This window comes from Pelophylax lessonae, assembly GCF_965119305.1.
Source record: "Pelophylax lessonae genome assembly, chromosome: 3".
In the NCBI taxonomy this organism is placed as follows: domain Eukaryota; kingdom Metazoa; phylum Chordata; class Amphibia; order Anura; family Ranidae; genus Pelophylax; species Pelophylax lessonae.
The window spans coordinates 350,824,440-350,841,294 of record NC_138770.1 but is presented as its reverse complement, the minus strand read 5'-3'; the positions used below and the strand labels follow the sequence as shown (position 1 = coordinate 350,841,294).

Here is a 16,855-nt window from a genome sequence, read left to right as displayed (position 1 = left end):
AAAAAAATTGAAATCTCCAAATGGGTACTCCTGTTCAATGACAACTTTTTGAGTACATTTCCCACTCTTTGTAAATATTTTATCTCACTTCTTCTTGTGTCCCTGAAACAAAAAATGAAATCTCCACAATAGGACACATACAGAAAAAAGACCTGTCAATGGTTTAAACCAAAACTACAAAAAAAAAAAACAATGAATAAATTTGATTTTTTTTTTGTGCATGATAATGTTGCATGTTCCAAAAACATTCCGCTTACATTATAGCACATATCACTATCCCATGTTAAAAAAGGCACATAACTATATTTTCTTTATCTTTTAACAAACAGAAATGGTAAAACTGAAAGTGTCTTATTTAAGAAAATACAAAAAAAAAAAAAAAAACACTGTGATATGCAGAAACCTGTAACAATCCACTGTAAACTTTCATAGGATTAGATATTTAGAACAGTGAAAAATTATTTTGGATTGTGTCCACTTTGTTCAGACTCATAAAGAGCTAAGTATTGGTTGCTTATACGACATTATGATTATGAGGTGAATTTTACAATAATGCCATAATGAGTTATTTCTCTTTCACTTTATTTTGTAGAAAGAGGGTCACCTCGTAATTTAATAACCAAGGATATCACAGACACTACAATAGGTGCATCATGGACAGCAGCTCCAGGAATGGTTCGTGGTTACAGAATTGCATGGAAATCTCTGTTTGATGATGAGTCTGGAGAGAAGACGGTACCTGGTGATGTCACTAATACAGTCCTGGATTACCTTAAACCAGAAACAAAATATAAAATCTCAGTTTTTGCTAATTACAAAAGTGGTGAAGGAGCCCCTCTTGAAAAAGAAGCTACTACGGAAGGTAATAATGAATATAATTTATTTTGTGTATTATCTTCTAGCTCTTAGAGACTAATTAATTAGTAGGAAAATCAGTGATCTACCTCCAAGTCTGTTAATTGGAAAGTACAGTGAAGAATTATGATCTACCTCATTTTGCTTTAATATAGCTATACATCACTGTGAGGGCTTGCTTAGGCAGCATAACTATTTGGTATGCAATACAGGACACTTTAGCTGTTGGTATATTAAGTGATAGTAGTATGTTTAAATGTTAGGTATTGGGAAGTGTTGCTCTGCTTCAAAATCTCTATGAGTTCTTAACCTAACTAAGTAAAGAACATGTAATGTCAGCACTTCTGAAACCTTTGCCTTTAAGTCATTACCCATTCTATTCACCATATACAAGGGTAAATTAGATGCTCTGGACATATGCCCGCCTTGCTAATGCAGGCTTTCTAACTGTATGCCATATGGGTGTATGGCACATAAGATCTTTGGCTTTTCGATGATCATGTGCTGTAATAATATCAAAAATGCTCAAGAGCCCAGTGTTGTAGCTACTGGACTTTTGTAGTGAAATGTAAAGAAATTCATGTATATACGTGCCAACACAGGAGACATAGTATACAGGAACATTCATCAAATGTTGACAATATCTCATTGGAGATTGATATCATTCCACATTTTTCAGGAGAGCTGGTTGAGTATAAACCTGTCTGCTTATCTTTACTGATTAATCAATTCCTGGGATTAAGACAACATGCTATACTTATTATCTTATCCAAGGCAGGTATATTTCTTTGATCAAAAAACTTTGGAAAAAATAACGATCAAGACATATAAAGGTGCTTCCCAATGCCTAGCATAGGTATGCAAGAGCAGTTAAGCTTACAATTAAAACTGAAACAATGTTTAGAACAGTGAGCAAATATCACAGTAAGCTAAATGATATAACATTTAAGAGTGAAATAAACCTTTTGTATTATTTATATTCCCTTTTCTAGATACCAGTAAGACATTATTTGCTTAGATAGTCTTTCTTCACTGAACAGTACTATGTTGTAAACACAAATCCATAATGCAAGTAAAAAATGAATCTGCTTCATTAGCAGTTTGCTTGTTTACCACTTCTCCTGATTTCCCTAGAAAAATACTACACTATTAAACCTGAACTTGAGCCAAAAACTATTTTTGGACATGTTCACTTTAAAAATATATTACCACTAAAGAAGTGTGTACCATGTGTGGCTGCTGCTCCATATGGGAAAAAAGTAAGTAAGTGCCGAACATCCGGTGCTAAAATTAAAAGAGGTTCTTAACTCAAAAGGTTTTTTATCTTAATTAATTATCTGTATTAAAAATCTTGCAATACCTGTTCTGCCCCCATCCTAAACACTTACCTGGGCCCTCTCACGCCCAAGCGCTGTCTCAGTCGCAGCGCCACTGCTCTCTCTTCTTTGTCCCACAGGAGACTCTGAGAGTAGTGGGAGATAAAGGCTCATGCTGCTGTCAGTCAAATCCTGTGAGGAGGAAGTGTGGGGTGTGGCGGAGTTGGAAAGCAGAGACACACACATCCCAGCTCGGAGCACGCCTGCATGGGTGCCCCTATAGCACATGCATTGCTAAGGGAGCATCCAGTGGAAGAAGGAGCAGACAGCACCGGGAGGGACTCTAAAACAGGAAGATAAGGAGGCGCACTGTGCCATATTGTTGAACAGAGCGAGTAAGTGTAGCTTCTTTGTTTTGATTAAGAAATCTATATATATATATATATATATATATATATATATATATATATATATATATATAAAATACATTTAATATCATTATTTAAACTTCCGGCTCCAGATTGTGATGATGTCACAATCTTTGCATCAGCCAAACTAAAGCAGCTTTGTATTCATTCATAAACTACAAAGCTCCCAGTGAATGGCTGGGCAGCCCTCAGCCTGACTAGATTTTGTCCTGGGAGTGGAACAGGAAGACCCTGTTCTGCTGCCAAAACACAGTACTGTATACTAATGCCACATACAGTTTATACAGCATGTCCAGCAGACACATCAGTTATTGAAGGAAGTGATTTGGCCCAAACAAACTATTTAAAGTCACAGCAGACATAGAGTTAGGACTTAAAGTTGATCTAAATGCAAATCTCAATTTATTTAAGTCTGCAGTCTGTTTTTATTATAAAAATACCTGAAAATACTGTCATGAATCTCCTTGTTCATGTGATTCTTGCTATTGGTTGACAGTTTTGCTCCTGCCACATGTAAAGCACTGCACAAACTATTGGCACTATATAAATCCTATATATTAATAACAACGTTCCCCTGGTGGAGACTACAATTGGCCATGCCAACACACATTCAGCAGTCTAGATCCACTGCTCTCTCTATAAGGAATACAATTTAGAGCAATGATGTACAGCAGACATTGCTGCACATATAGATGGGAAGACTCTGAAAATGGTTGGGTGAGACCAGCTGCGTTAAAATAAAAAAAGGAATGAATAAAATGAAAACAGTAATTTATGAAAGCAATTATATATGATATACAGTACCATAGCAAACTAAATGTAATTCAGTTAGGGTTTACATCTACTTTGATTATAGCTATTTCTATTGCACTTACCTCTGTGATCTGGAGATATTTGAGTCTACATTTTGAGAGCAGACATGCTTCTGCTCTCAGCACAGAGCAGGCAGCCAGTATTCTTTGTTTATTCCCATAAACTCTTTCGGGTTTTCAATTACATTTGGTAGTTAGAACAGTGATGTGCAGAATTTAGAGGTGTGCTAGCTCCTGAACATCAGATCCCAACGTTACTTAACTGGAGGAGTGAAGGTAACTGTAATGTGCAAATTTACACTTGCTTCAACCCTACTCAGAACTCTATTCATTTATTAATAGCAACAAAACCAAATTGATTGAGTACTGGTTGAGTTCAGCAACGGACTGATTGCTGTGGGTTACTGCATTTGGAAGTTAAAAACTAGCATATTAAATAAAAACTCTTTAGAAAATGTGGTGATTATGTCATATATACAGTATGTGGGAAATTAATACTGCAATTAAATTGTATTGCCTACTATATTACTATGAAGGTTAACATTCAAAAAACATGTAATGCATTTCACCCTGAACAGGCAAATTTAGTAATTGGAGACTAGCAGCTTTGGTGGGGGATCATTTTTTCTCAGCATTTACCGTGAGAAATAAAGCTTAACAAAGTTTTCTTATGGTCCAAGCCTAATGGCAGGATCACTGCAGCTGTTCCAATTGTATCACTGAACCATCACGCTTAGACTTGACTATGTTACACTTATACATTTGTATGTAGATACAGTATGCATTTTTTTTACATAAAATCTTCGGAATTTCAGGAAATTCTCTAAAGACACATCTGTTGAAAGATTTCCCAGGCATTTTTTCAGATCTGAAACATGTGCAAAGCATGTGGATGTTGTCTTTAATCTTTTTTTTGGTGAAGAAGACTAATTCCATATTTTATCTGGTTTACCAAAAACATTGGGCTGAAACTGAAGGCTAAAGCGGAATAGTAGACTGTAACCCTATATAATGCAGAATGTGGCATTTTGGGTTTCTAATAATTTATTTTTTAAAGTGCACCTGTCACTCAGACACAGTGAAAGCTGTAAATTGGTAAGCTGCCTAGGAACAAATTGCCTAGATATGTGTTACTCTGCCTGCTTTTACTCATACAGTAGATTCAGCATACACAATATATTTAATCTTAACATAAAAGACTCTAAATAGGGTCTTATTAAGAACTGTTTTCACAAAAAGTTCACACAGCTTTCACTCAAGATTGCTTAATTTTTCTAATTGGATTACATTGTGAATCCTAGATGAAAATTGTGTGAATCTTGTATGTAAAAAATTATAAATAGACACCTAACTGTTTATATATACTGTATCAGCAATAATTCATACAGGTTCAGTTCCTCTTATTTGGAAACTCAGAGACTGTAATCTTTCCTATTTATATTTTATTCTGGTATTTTCAGTCCTGAGATGAGATGTAACAGCAAAACAGACTTTCCATTATTTACATAGAAGTTGATTTACTAAAGCTGGAGAGTTCAAAATCTGGTGCAGCTCTGTACAGCAACCAATCAGCTCCCAGGTTTTATTGTCAAAGCTTAATTGAACAAGCTGAAGTTATAAGCTGATTGCTGTGCAGAGCAGATTTTGCACTCTCCAGCTTTAGTAAATCCACCCCATTGTCTTGGTTATTGAAGGACTATAAGTATATGGACTAGCAGTGGGCAGTCAGAAAGTGACAATAAAGGAAATGTGGTAACCAGAGCAATTAAGCCGTTATTTCCCTTATTGTTGCCCACTGGTGCTAAATTGTGTTTTTTGCTGCTGCTCTGCTGCTACTATAGATATAAGCAGGAGCGCTAAGTTCTCAATCCTCAAACTCTAGTTTCTCTAAGGGAGAATTTTACACTGACCACCAAAGTAATGAGGAATTTACACTGACCTCCAATGTAAAAGTGATACTACACTGACCACCATTGTCATAGGGGATGTATACTGACTACCAATGTAAGGGTGATTTCTACACTAACCACCATTGTATTAGGGCATTTACACTGACTACCAGTGTAAGGATAATTCTACACCAGTGTTTCTCAACTCCGGTCCTCAGGGCACACTAACAGGCCAAATTTTAAGTATTACCTTGGGGAGATAGAGACTAGAGTACTGCAATCCCTGAACAGCAAATTATATCACCTGTGATGTATTTCAGTTTTCTTGCAAACCTGGCCTGTTAGTGTGCCCTGAGGACCTGAGTTGAGAAACACTGTTCTACACTGACCCTCAATTCAAAAGTAATTCTACACTGACCACCAATGTAACAGGAGGAATTACGCTTACCAACAATGCAATAGGGCCTCTACCCTGACCACCAATGTAATGAGGGTAATTACACTGGCCGCCAACATAATGGGGAATTTTACACTAACCGCCAATAAATTGGGAAGATTTTCGCTGACCATCAAGGTAACAGGAATATTTACCACCAATGTAATGGGGACCTCACTGAAATAGAGACTGGATACTCAAGAATGAGAAAAGAGCTCCAGTCTCCCACAAAAAAATTAAAAGTCAGCAGCTACAGTATTAGTCTTTTAATATAGGGACACTTACCTATCCAGGGATCCAGTGATGTCAGCACCCGAGCTGATTCTTCAATTGGCTTTGGATACATGCGTGTCGACATTGTAAGTAAGGGAAACTGGCAGTGAAGCCTTCCAGGTTCACAGCTGGTTTCCTACTATGCATGCACTTGTTGCTCTGCACTTCGTGAATAGTCCCACAGCCTTCTGGGACCTGTGTGTGTCCCAGAAGGCTGTGGGGGAAGGAGGAGGGGCCAAACATGTTCATAGATTGCCACGACGATCTGAGCCAGAACTGGGAGCGGGTACTGCCCCCCCTCCCCCCAACATTTGCCAAATGTGGCAGTGGAGGGGGGAGCATGCAAGCAAGTGGAGCTTCCCCTTTATTGTGGACCTGTGCTTTAAACAATGTTTAAGAAAACATTGAATCTGGTTGTGCTATGTGTGCTGTGCTTTCAAAAAGGAAAACTATATTACATTAAATGTTATAATTATACCCCTAATATAAGTGTGGAGAACATGTTTTAGTGGGAAAAGGAATATTTTTACTACATTTGTCTTCAGAGGAGCAGTGGATCATGGCTACATGGCCAGTATTTTGTCTTAGAAAATATAGCATACCCAACTTCTGAAAGTCTAGCTAAGTTTTCTTCAAATATCTATGTCCAAAGCTCCACCAATATATTTTGCATATAATTTAGATCTATTGACGTGTTCAAAATAAACCTGAAAATGTGTAATTTTGTGAGGACATTAACAAAAATATAATTATGTTCTTTGTTACAGTGTCACCAAATGCAAAGACCCTTACAGTCAGTGATGAAACAGAAAATACAATGAAAGTCACGTGGCAACCTGCTCCAGGAAATGTGGTGAATTATCGTCTGATTTATCGGCCAAAAGCAGGCGGAAGGCAAATTGTTGCTAAAATGCCTGGGTCAGCAACTACTACGCTACTAAGAAGGCTTCAACCTTTAACTACCTATGATATCACTGTTGTCCCAGTTTACAAGTCAGGAGATGGAAAATCAAGACAAGGAGAAGGAACAACAGGTAAGGTTTTACCAAGGGTAACTGTTAGTAAACTTGTGTTTGTGAGGTTTATATTTTCTGCTCTATTGTGGGTGTTTGGCTGGACTCAGCAATTAAACCCACAATTAAATGTCTTTCTTAAAAATAAAGCAAAGAATAAACCATGTGAAGCGTCAATTGTAGATTATATTGGGGCTTCTGAATTTTCTCTCTCCTGCTGAATTCAGTTCAGCTCAAAATGCAGATAGGTGATATATGAGCATATATGAAATACACTTATTTCAATATGTATGGGAGTTTAGCTGAACAGAAACTTAACAAATGTTTTCTATATAAAAAATAAAAACTAAGCAGATTTGTACACAAAAAGTGTAGCTGCTGACTTTTAATAAACACGCACTTATCTGTCCCATGGTCCAGCGGTGCACTCGCCCCAGCCATTTTCACCCTGTGTCATCCTTCGGCGGTGCCGGCATCTTTACTATGGACACCCGTCTGTGACAGCTTGCGGCTTCACAGCTGGGTGCCCACTGCTCATGTGCGAGTGGAGCTGTGCTCTGTGGCTGGTCCCGATGTCTTTTGGGACCTGTTATGGGTCCCAGAAGACTTTAGGAGGGAAGCGGGAGAGGAGAACTTCCGCTTCTGATCACCTAAGGCAGTGGTCCTCAACTCCGGTCCTCAGGGCCCACTAACAGGCCAGATTTTAGGTATTACCTTGGGGAGATGCAGACTAGAATACTGAAATCACTGAGCAGCAAATTATATCACCTGGGATGTATTTCATTTATCGTGCAAACCTGGCCTGTTAGTGGGCCCCGAGGACCAGGGTTGAGGACCAAGGACCTAAGGCAACTGTAACGGAAGTGGAAGCGGGTACCTGTCAAAATCGGGTACCCGCGCTCCCCCCTTCTCCCAAAAAGCCCCATTTCACAAACAGGAGCAGAATTTCTCCTTTTGGGTGGAGCTCCGCTTTAACAAGCAGTAAATTAGCTTAAAAACAACACCTGACCAAGCTCTGTACTTACGGCCCCTGTGGAGCAATTTGTTCTTAAATCTCACAATAAAAGCAGTAAAGTATTTCAGTTCTCATCTTAACTCTTTTCTCTCTCACATTGGTGTGCTCCTGCTGTGTGTTTAAATTAAGGCCCCTTTCAAACTGAAATAATGCGCTTCTTCTGCAGCACGAGTGCAGTGCAGTGTAGTGATCAACCGATATCGGATTTTCGTTGCCGATACCAATACCAATATTTTGGCCATTGAATATCGGTATTGGCCGATATTTTTGTACTTTTTAAAAACATTTAGAATTTTTTATTTTTACACTTGACAGGTACTGTTGTGTAGGGATCTGGGGGTCTAAAAGACCCCAAACCCCTCCTCTGCACTTAAAAGCATTCAAAACAGTTGTTTTGAATGCTGTCATTTTTTGAATCTGGCGCCGAATACCCGGAAGTGATGTCATGACATCACTTCCGGGTTTTTACATGCAGACCTGATCAGAGCCAAATGCGGCTTTGATCAGGTCTTCTCTTCGGCGGCCGTGCAGGTAGGATGCCCCGGTCTCCCGGTGGGACGGAAGACCCGGGCAAGCCATGGAAGGCGGCGAGAGGGGGGATCTTCCGGGGGGGGGGGGGAACATCCCCTCCCGCTGCTCCTTTTAACGACAGCCGAGCGGCTTTTCAGCCGCATCGGTTGTCATTGCAAGATACCCAACCATCGGCTATGGACGCTGGTACCAGGGTGATGCTTCTAGCTGCAGGCATCACTCCGGTACAGCACTTTCCCGAAATATCGGTAACCTCAGGGGCCAATTCCGATATACCGGGGAAAGTGCAGATCGGCCCTTGGCCCTCGGTCCATCCCTAGTGCAGTGTAACCTTGGTTTTCATGTGGGTTAGCTGCACTTTGCCATAGACTTCTATTAGTTCTGTGGTTATGGTGCACTCTCTGAAAGTGTACGAAAAGTTTTGCATGCAAAAGTTTTGGTGCACTTTCTGAAAGTGCACCAAAACTGTGGGGCATTATAGACGTCTATGGCAAAGCGCAGCTAACCCACATGAAAACTGTAGGTACACTGCATTGCGCCTGTGCTGCAGGAGAAGCACATTGGATCAGTGTGAAAGGGGTCTTAAAGCGGAGTTACACCCAATAGTGGAACTTCTGCTTTAAGACCTCCTGACATGCCACATTTGGCATGTAATTTTTTTGGGGGGGTGCGGGTACCTAGATTCGACAGGTGCCTGCTCTAACTTCTGCTTGGGTCGCCTAGGTGGCTCGAGCAGAAGTTCTTCTCTCCCCCACCCTCCCTGCAATCTTCTGGGACATGTCACAAATCCTAGAAGATTGCCCCTCCACTCAGGACGTACAGCACGACTCGCGCATGTGAAGCCAAAGCTGTCATAGCCGGGTGTCCACACTAGTGATGCCGGCACTGCGGGGAAAAGAGGGAGAGAACTGACGCTCCCGTCGGCCGCTTCGCTGGATTGTGGAACAGGTCAGTGTGTGTTTATTATGCATAAAAAGTGTACTGGGAAAGGCCAGTGGACAGAAAAGAGAACCTTTGATGGATGGATAGAATGAAACCGCAGGGCAGTTTGTTCAAAATAAATTGCATTTATTCTGGTTGTAAATAAATGCAAGTAACAATTAAGGTTCAGACAGGGAAGTGCAGAGGTATGTGGTGCTTTACATTGAGTAATGGCGGTGATGTGGTAACCTATGTGATACATTAAACTCAATAATAAAGTTATTAATAGTGAATGTGACCCAGTGGGGGTGACAAGCAAACAAAGTTATGCACGGTGAACATACACACAATAATAATACAAACAATTAAACAAACGGACGTCCGATGGGGGATGGCACTGTCATGGTGATCCCGCTGGCCGATAGCCAAGTGTGGAGGTTATGTTACAAATAGTATGTAGGGAAATCAAGGGGAAGGCAATGACGGTGTCAACCCTGCATGCATGAACTGTGTATGCCAGTACTGGCTACAGTGCACAGGTTCCTCCTATGTAGCAGTAGGTAAGCAAAGAAGGAATGGGTAACTGAAGATAGACAGTGCTAAGGAGAGTATCCTGGCCAGGGTTGTCAGAAGGATAAGAGCTAGAGGCTAGTTCAGGGATGAGAGGGGGGCAGGTAGCAAAGCACAGGAGACAGTTGCTAGTAGATCAGGGGGGGCCGGATGGTCCGGATATCCAGAAAGATCAGGAAGTGGGGGGCAGGAGAAGGTACAAAGATCCTGCGGGGATAGTAAGTCAGCCCTTATAGGGTAATTGCATAGTACCTCTATCCTGTGTGCTCAGATCGGCTGGTAACCACCGCTGATGCAAGCTGGATGTGTCCCTGGGGACCAAAGGGATGGATGAGTCTCCGCTGCTCCACTGATGTGTGTGCTGATTTTAGCTCTTGTCCTGGCTCTCTTGTGGATGAGTGATTCCAGTTGTCCTGTAGGTTCGGGGGCTACTGGTCGAGGTCCTTGTGCTGTCCAGTTTGAGTCTGTGTTGGCTGATGGATCAGGCAGTGAGGTACAGTGGCGGGGAGATAGATCGCTGCTGTCTGTAGAGCCGCCGGTTCCTGTGTTCCCTCATGCTGCGGCAGGGATCCGCCCATCAACGTCCGGGTGCAGGTAGTGTCATGTTGTCTACATGTTTCGCAAAGAATAGTGCATAGCTTCGTCTGGACGTGATAAGACAAGTCCTGCCAGCTATTTAACAGATCATGGACAGCACAGAGGCCGCCCTGTTCAATTAATTGATTAGATCTGGCTGATCAATTGCTTGTATATCGTTAATTGTAACGACTAATAATGCACAGCGGATATATTGAAAGTATTGAAAGAGTACACCATGGCTTAGTTTGAGGGGGAGGTAGCAATGTTCCAATGGAGTAGAACATGCTGTTTACAAACAACACTAAACAAACAGATTGGCTTTGGGGAGTTAATGAGAATACATATAGTTTTTCATTGTGAGTATAGATATGTTGCCAGTTTGTGTTTGGAGACACCATGAAGGTGTATTGGGATGTTTGGAAATTCATTAGCAGTTCAGTTATCAAATTTGGCTGGGTGTAAAGATCAAGGGGATGAAATGGGAGTCAATAGAGGACCAAGGAGGGTTTTATAAAGAAGAGTGGGTATATAAAAAATTATTATATACAGAATCATATACAGGGGGAAGGAGGAAGTTTCTGATTAGTGTCAATATCTATGGTGACCATGATGACAGCGTAGAGAGGAAATGCGTGTCCCCTGGTACCCAGTTTGAGGTAAAGAGTTGACTGAGGGTTGTTGGTGACCACGGGGTACCATCAGGGGTTTAAAAAGACCTGTATGTTTAGTTCCAGGTTCAGCCCATGCGGTGCAAGGGATTTCAACATAAAAATCCACCATTTTTCTTTTTGAAGTAAAATCTGATTGAAGTCACCTCTTCGTTGGGACAAACGTAATTTATAGGTCCCTTTTATGGGATCACGTTTGTAGCTGCTGACTTTTAATAAACACAAAAACGAGTGGAACTCCGCTTTAAACTTAGCTAACTGGCAGGCTGCCAAGTCACTGCTGAGGTATGGCAGCTCAGCTAGGAGAGCAAGTGAGAGTAAAACTGAGTAGCTTGGGCTACAAATTTGAGGATTAGTTACTCCAATATAGCTGTAGCTGCAGAGGTAACTGAAGGCTTCTCTCAAACTTAATTTACTTCTTGTTAAGAATATGTAAATATTTAATTGCCCATAGTCTAGCCACAGTTCTATTTTAAATCTATGACTTTCTCTCATACCTTTTAATGGCTCTTTGAGTTTATATTGGATACCCTCTGGATAAAGAGTAAAACCAAAAAGTGTGAATCTGTAGAAATGTTCTACTGGATTGACCTCTTCAAACAATAATGCTGGATCCCAGGACCCCCTGCTGCAGTCATTTGTACACCATGCACAGTGGGAATGTCACACAAGTCTCTCCATGTATAGACAGCACAAAAATTAGTTTTGGAAGAAGTCACCAACATCTGGTTTTTAGCTCAGCCCTTCAGGTTTAAAATCCGTATTACAATTTTTAACTCCTAAGTACCTACAGCCATCCTCTTACACTTACCATCTTTAAAATTTTAACATGTTCCCTATGAGACCTGCATGCTTAATATTACGACTTCTCACCTCCCCAACATATCTTACTTATTATGACACCATTTAAATGAATCCATATGGGATTTTTTAGTGTAGTTTAAATTATATACAAAGAATGATTTGGTAATCTGCAAGAGCTATAGACCATATTTTTTGCAATGATCAGCACTTCTTGTTGAAAAAGTCTTGGACTCAGTTTAATGGTTAGTTCCCCTGGGCAATAAAATGTGCTATTTACAATCATTGGAAACTGTGATGGCAACTATGGTACTTCCTGGAATGAAGCTGGTGTCTTCAGAATGACTGAAGTGTATAATGGTATATAAAAGAGGCTGAAACACAGACAGCTTAGCTGCCAATAGAATGATTGCCAGGAAATCTTTTTTTCCCTTGGGCCACATATGTTGCCAGTTCTGCAATGGAATATTTTAAGTTTTAAGTTTAAGTTTCCTTTAGGACAGCATAAATACTCTATGCATTCTATAATTAAAATGCTGTGCCGTCAATGTGTATCAGATAGTGCTGAATTTAATATTAGATCAAGCAAGCAAATTGGGGCTGACCATATTTTGTATGTTGGTGATAATATGCAGCTACTGTAAATGTCCTATTCTGTAAGCTTATTCTGGTTCAGTCCATCATAAAGGACTCAAAACCAGGCAACTGGTATTGTATAAGAATGGTCAGCAATGTCCTATATCTCTGTCAGTACAGGTTTGCTGGAAGCCAACCAAAATACTTTATGAAGTGCTGGGAGAAAGTTACTGGGTGAAATGAAAGTGTAATGAATGTTTCATAACTGCAAACCCTTCAATATACTGTATGTACTGTGGGGTTGATTTACTAAACCTGGAGAGTTCAAACTCTGGTGCAGCTCTCCACAGAAACCAATCAGCTTCCAGTTTTTTTCCAAAACTTAATTGAACAAGCTGAATTTAGAAGCTGATTGGCTACCATGCAGAGCTTCACCAGATTTTGCACTCTCCAGTTTTAGTAAATCAACCCCTGTATGTTAAGTAGAGATGGACAAACCCAGATCTGAGTTGCAATAACCCCAAGGATCAGCACATCCTGAAACATTAAGAAATAAAACTTTGCTTTATTATTCCATTTAATAAAGACACAGAATAAGGTAAAATATAAATATAAGCATTTCCAGCACTATAACACATATAAAACAGCCTTTATCTGGACTCTTTTAAATGCAAAATCTGATCCACAAGATCAATGGTGGGACCATTTGGAGTTTTGCTGTCTAACCCAGTATATAAATGATTTACCCTAATAGAAAATGTACTTGTTTCTATTGTTGTAACTTGTTTTAGTCAGATACATTAGGTATTACCCACATTTCTTAACAGCTTTACTAATTTACAGTTGAGTTTCTTTTTTAATTCCTCTTTTATACATAGAAAACATTTGTCTTATAGTCATGTTGATTTAGATTAGCTTCAGTTGCATGAACAATTTTAATCAGGTTTATTAAATAGCATTTTTTTTTTGTTTTTTTTTAGCTTCTCCTTTCAAATCACCAAGGAACCTGAAAACATCTGATCCAACTATGTCAACCTTCCGAGTGACCTGGGAACCTGCCCCAGGAGAAGTAAAAGGATACAAAATCACTTTCTATCCTATAGGGGATGAAAGGCAATTGGGAGAAATGACGGTCGGTCCTTATGATAATACAGTGGTACTAGAAGAACTCAGGTAGGAAAAATGAGATAATGTTTCATACCATTAATCCCTTTCAGTAATGTGCATAAGGGTTGACATAATTCTTTCAACACCTTCTGCAATATAGAGTTGGCAGTATTTTTAAACTACTCAATCATTCACAATGAAATCTAATTTACAGTAATGGGACATTGTTATTCTTTAATGTTTAGCCCAGATACCTCCATAACACTGTGAAGAACAGCAATGGTAACTTTTACTTAATGAATCTCTGTAAGCTGCCCAGTAAAAGCAAACATTATGTCCAGTTCACATTACAAATTACATTACTTACATCTAGGAGACCTGTGTTTCTAGGTAATGGAAGTTCTTGCTACTGCTCAGAGTGTCTTTCTATTTGTGATTCTCAATGGCACATGAATTGCTGAAGAACAGGTCTCACCACTTGTCCTCTGTCAGTCCTACCGGGGTAAATTTAATAAAGCTGAAGAGTGCAAAAACTGGTGAAGCTCTGCATAGAAACCAATCAGCTTCCAAGTTTTAGTGCCGGTTCACACTAGTGCGGCTGCGGAGATCGCATGTAATTCGGAGCGCACTGCTCCTTCATTACATGCGATCTCCTGTGCAGATGCGAATTCAGCCATACGCTTTGTATGGCTGAAATTCGCACTGCACCTGCACAAAAGACGCACAGGACCCTTTTTTCCAGCCGCATCAGGATGGGATCGCACAGTGGTTCACACTTGTGCGATCCGATCCTGTGCGAACTGTCAGATCGCACTATGATATGCGATCAAACTGGGGGTGTCGTTAACATTTAATTGACACCCCCTGCGTATCGCATATGGCAGTGTGAACTGCCAGATGTGCGTTTGCGATGCGGGAACAGGCTGTGAATTCGCAGCCTTCCCGCATCGCACAAGTGTGAACCGACACTTACTGTCAAAGCTTAATTAAACAAGCTAAAGTTAGAAACTGATTGGCTACCATGCACAATCAACCCCATAGTATGTACTGCATGGCCACCCTGACTTTCTTTTAACTCTATATTTATATTATATATCCACTAAAAGGTATAGCTTTAGTTTTTTTTTTTCTATTGTCCAGATTCTTCAGTTGTGACATCAACAAAGCATTAGTGGCATTTGCATACTTTTGGCACTTTCTGGACCAGTCATGTTAATAGGTCAATAAATCTAATTAAAACATAGATGCAAAGTTAATACTGATATTTAAAAGGGTTTATTATGAAGATATATGCAGGAAAAACTTGATTTCTTTGGTCAGATTTCTGAGTGAAACCTCTAGCATATAAATAAATCCGGTTCTGATCTTAAGCTAGACGTAAACCCGTATTGTATATCCTAAACTTCTATTTTTTTTTTTCAATACTGTTTTATTCCCTTTTAATGTAGTTGCATCTTAGTGATGCTGATCTTTGTATCCGCTGCCTGTCTAAATGCACTTGTTGCAGTGGTAGCTTCAAATCATTGCTCAGGATGGGCTTCCTAATGGTGACAATAACTGAACATACCTGCATAATGAGTATCAACACAGATGTTTATGGACACTACCGAATGAACATGTGAAAGGGGGAAAGTTTAAGAGAACAATGGTAGGCAGGGACAGAGTGTTCTCATTCCTTAATACGAAGGACCTTTATGGTGGGCACGCCAAATATTATTTTAATAAAAGCTTCAGGTTTAATTATTATATAGGATTTTAGTGATTCAGTTTAAATCTACTTTAAGATATATATTTACATACACATTGTTATATTTTAAAATACAAATTAGTAAAATAATCTGTACATGTTGCTTGCAGTTAGTGAGCCAAGCTGATTTAAAAAAGATTTGTTATCTGCATCCACATTGAATCTGTTAATATCTCAGGATATCTAATTTCATGCAAACTAAAGGATAAGTTCATGTTTAGGAGCATGTTACATTTTACACAAATATCTAGGGTGTAACATGTAACAAGCTTCAGAAGTCCCCCCGCACCCCCCAATCTTCTCCCTGTGACAGTGGGCAGGTGCTCTTCTCCCTGCACTTGCTGTCATAATTTAAAAACAGTGCAGCTATGCAGGATCGTACCCACACAGCAACGCCATTCCTTCACAGATCTTTGTAAATTAATGGACTACAACTACTATGTTCTATTGCCGCGGATAGCTTGTAGTTCTCAGGGAAATGTGAGGGTGCTGGTGAGCACTATCATAATTCATTTATGTTTCTGCTCTTCAGTAACTGTCTGCCTGTATCAGAGGTATGGACAGACAGCTATACTGAATGTCTGCAGGAGCCTGACATCGCACCCATGATCTACTGATCATGGGTGCAATTCTTTCCAGGCTCCTGAGTGTAAAAAATAATAAATGCACATTTTATTTTCTGCAGAAACGTGTGCATTTATTATTTTTTCCCAAAAGGTGAATTTGGCCTTTAAATCTGTGCTTTAATTCATTCTATATTCATAAAGCGTATGTACAGACTTGAGGTTACCAAGTCTGCTTTAACTTGTTTGTGTTTTAAAAAAAGGTAATTTTCTACAACTCCTTCTTTAATAAATGTATCTTCACAAATTCCGACATGGCCAACAAGTAATAAAAGGGATTTAATTATGAAGTGACACACCTCAATCATTTGTACCCTGTGCAGGGCATTAACATCTTACAAGGTCAATGTTGTTGGAGTGTTTGATCAAGGAGAGAGCGCACCTTTGGTTGGAGAAGAAATGACAACTCGGTCAGATGCGCCTGATGTCCCTGTTGATGCTGGTAAATTTCCAAAAGATAATGGCATAGAGAATGTTAACTCAAAAATAAAAAAGGATATATTGAATATAATGTGCAAAAAGTATAGAGTTAAACCTATTTGCATTAGCAGTAAGGTATTGTCAATTAGATTTTACAATATTGTCTAGTCTTTATTAAACTTCACATTTAGACATTTATAGAGGTATTTATTTACCATGTCCCTTTAAAGGGTATTTGGATTATTCCACTAACATTGACCTGGCTACTTTATTTG

At 39.6% G+C, this 16,855-nt stretch overlaps 1 protein-coding gene across 1 annotated transcript in view; it reads left to right on the top strand.

Annotated features, from left to right (window-relative positions):
• Positions 1 to 16,855, top strand: part of COL12A1 (collagen type XII alpha 1 chain) — a 237,203-nt gene that overhangs the window by 82,423 nt on the left and 137,925 nt on the right. Inside the window, exons 14-17 of the mRNA XM_082249431.1 lie at positions 593 to 862; positions 6,777 to 7,043; positions 13,664 to 13,856; positions 16,484 to 16,602. Coding sequence (XP_082105557.1) covers positions 593 to 862; positions 6,777 to 7,043; positions 13,664 to 13,856; positions 16,484 to 16,602 — 849 coding nt within the window. The remainder of the gene's footprint in view (positions 1 to 592; positions 863 to 6,776; positions 7,044 to 13,663; positions 13,857 to 16,483; positions 16,603 to 16,855) is intronic.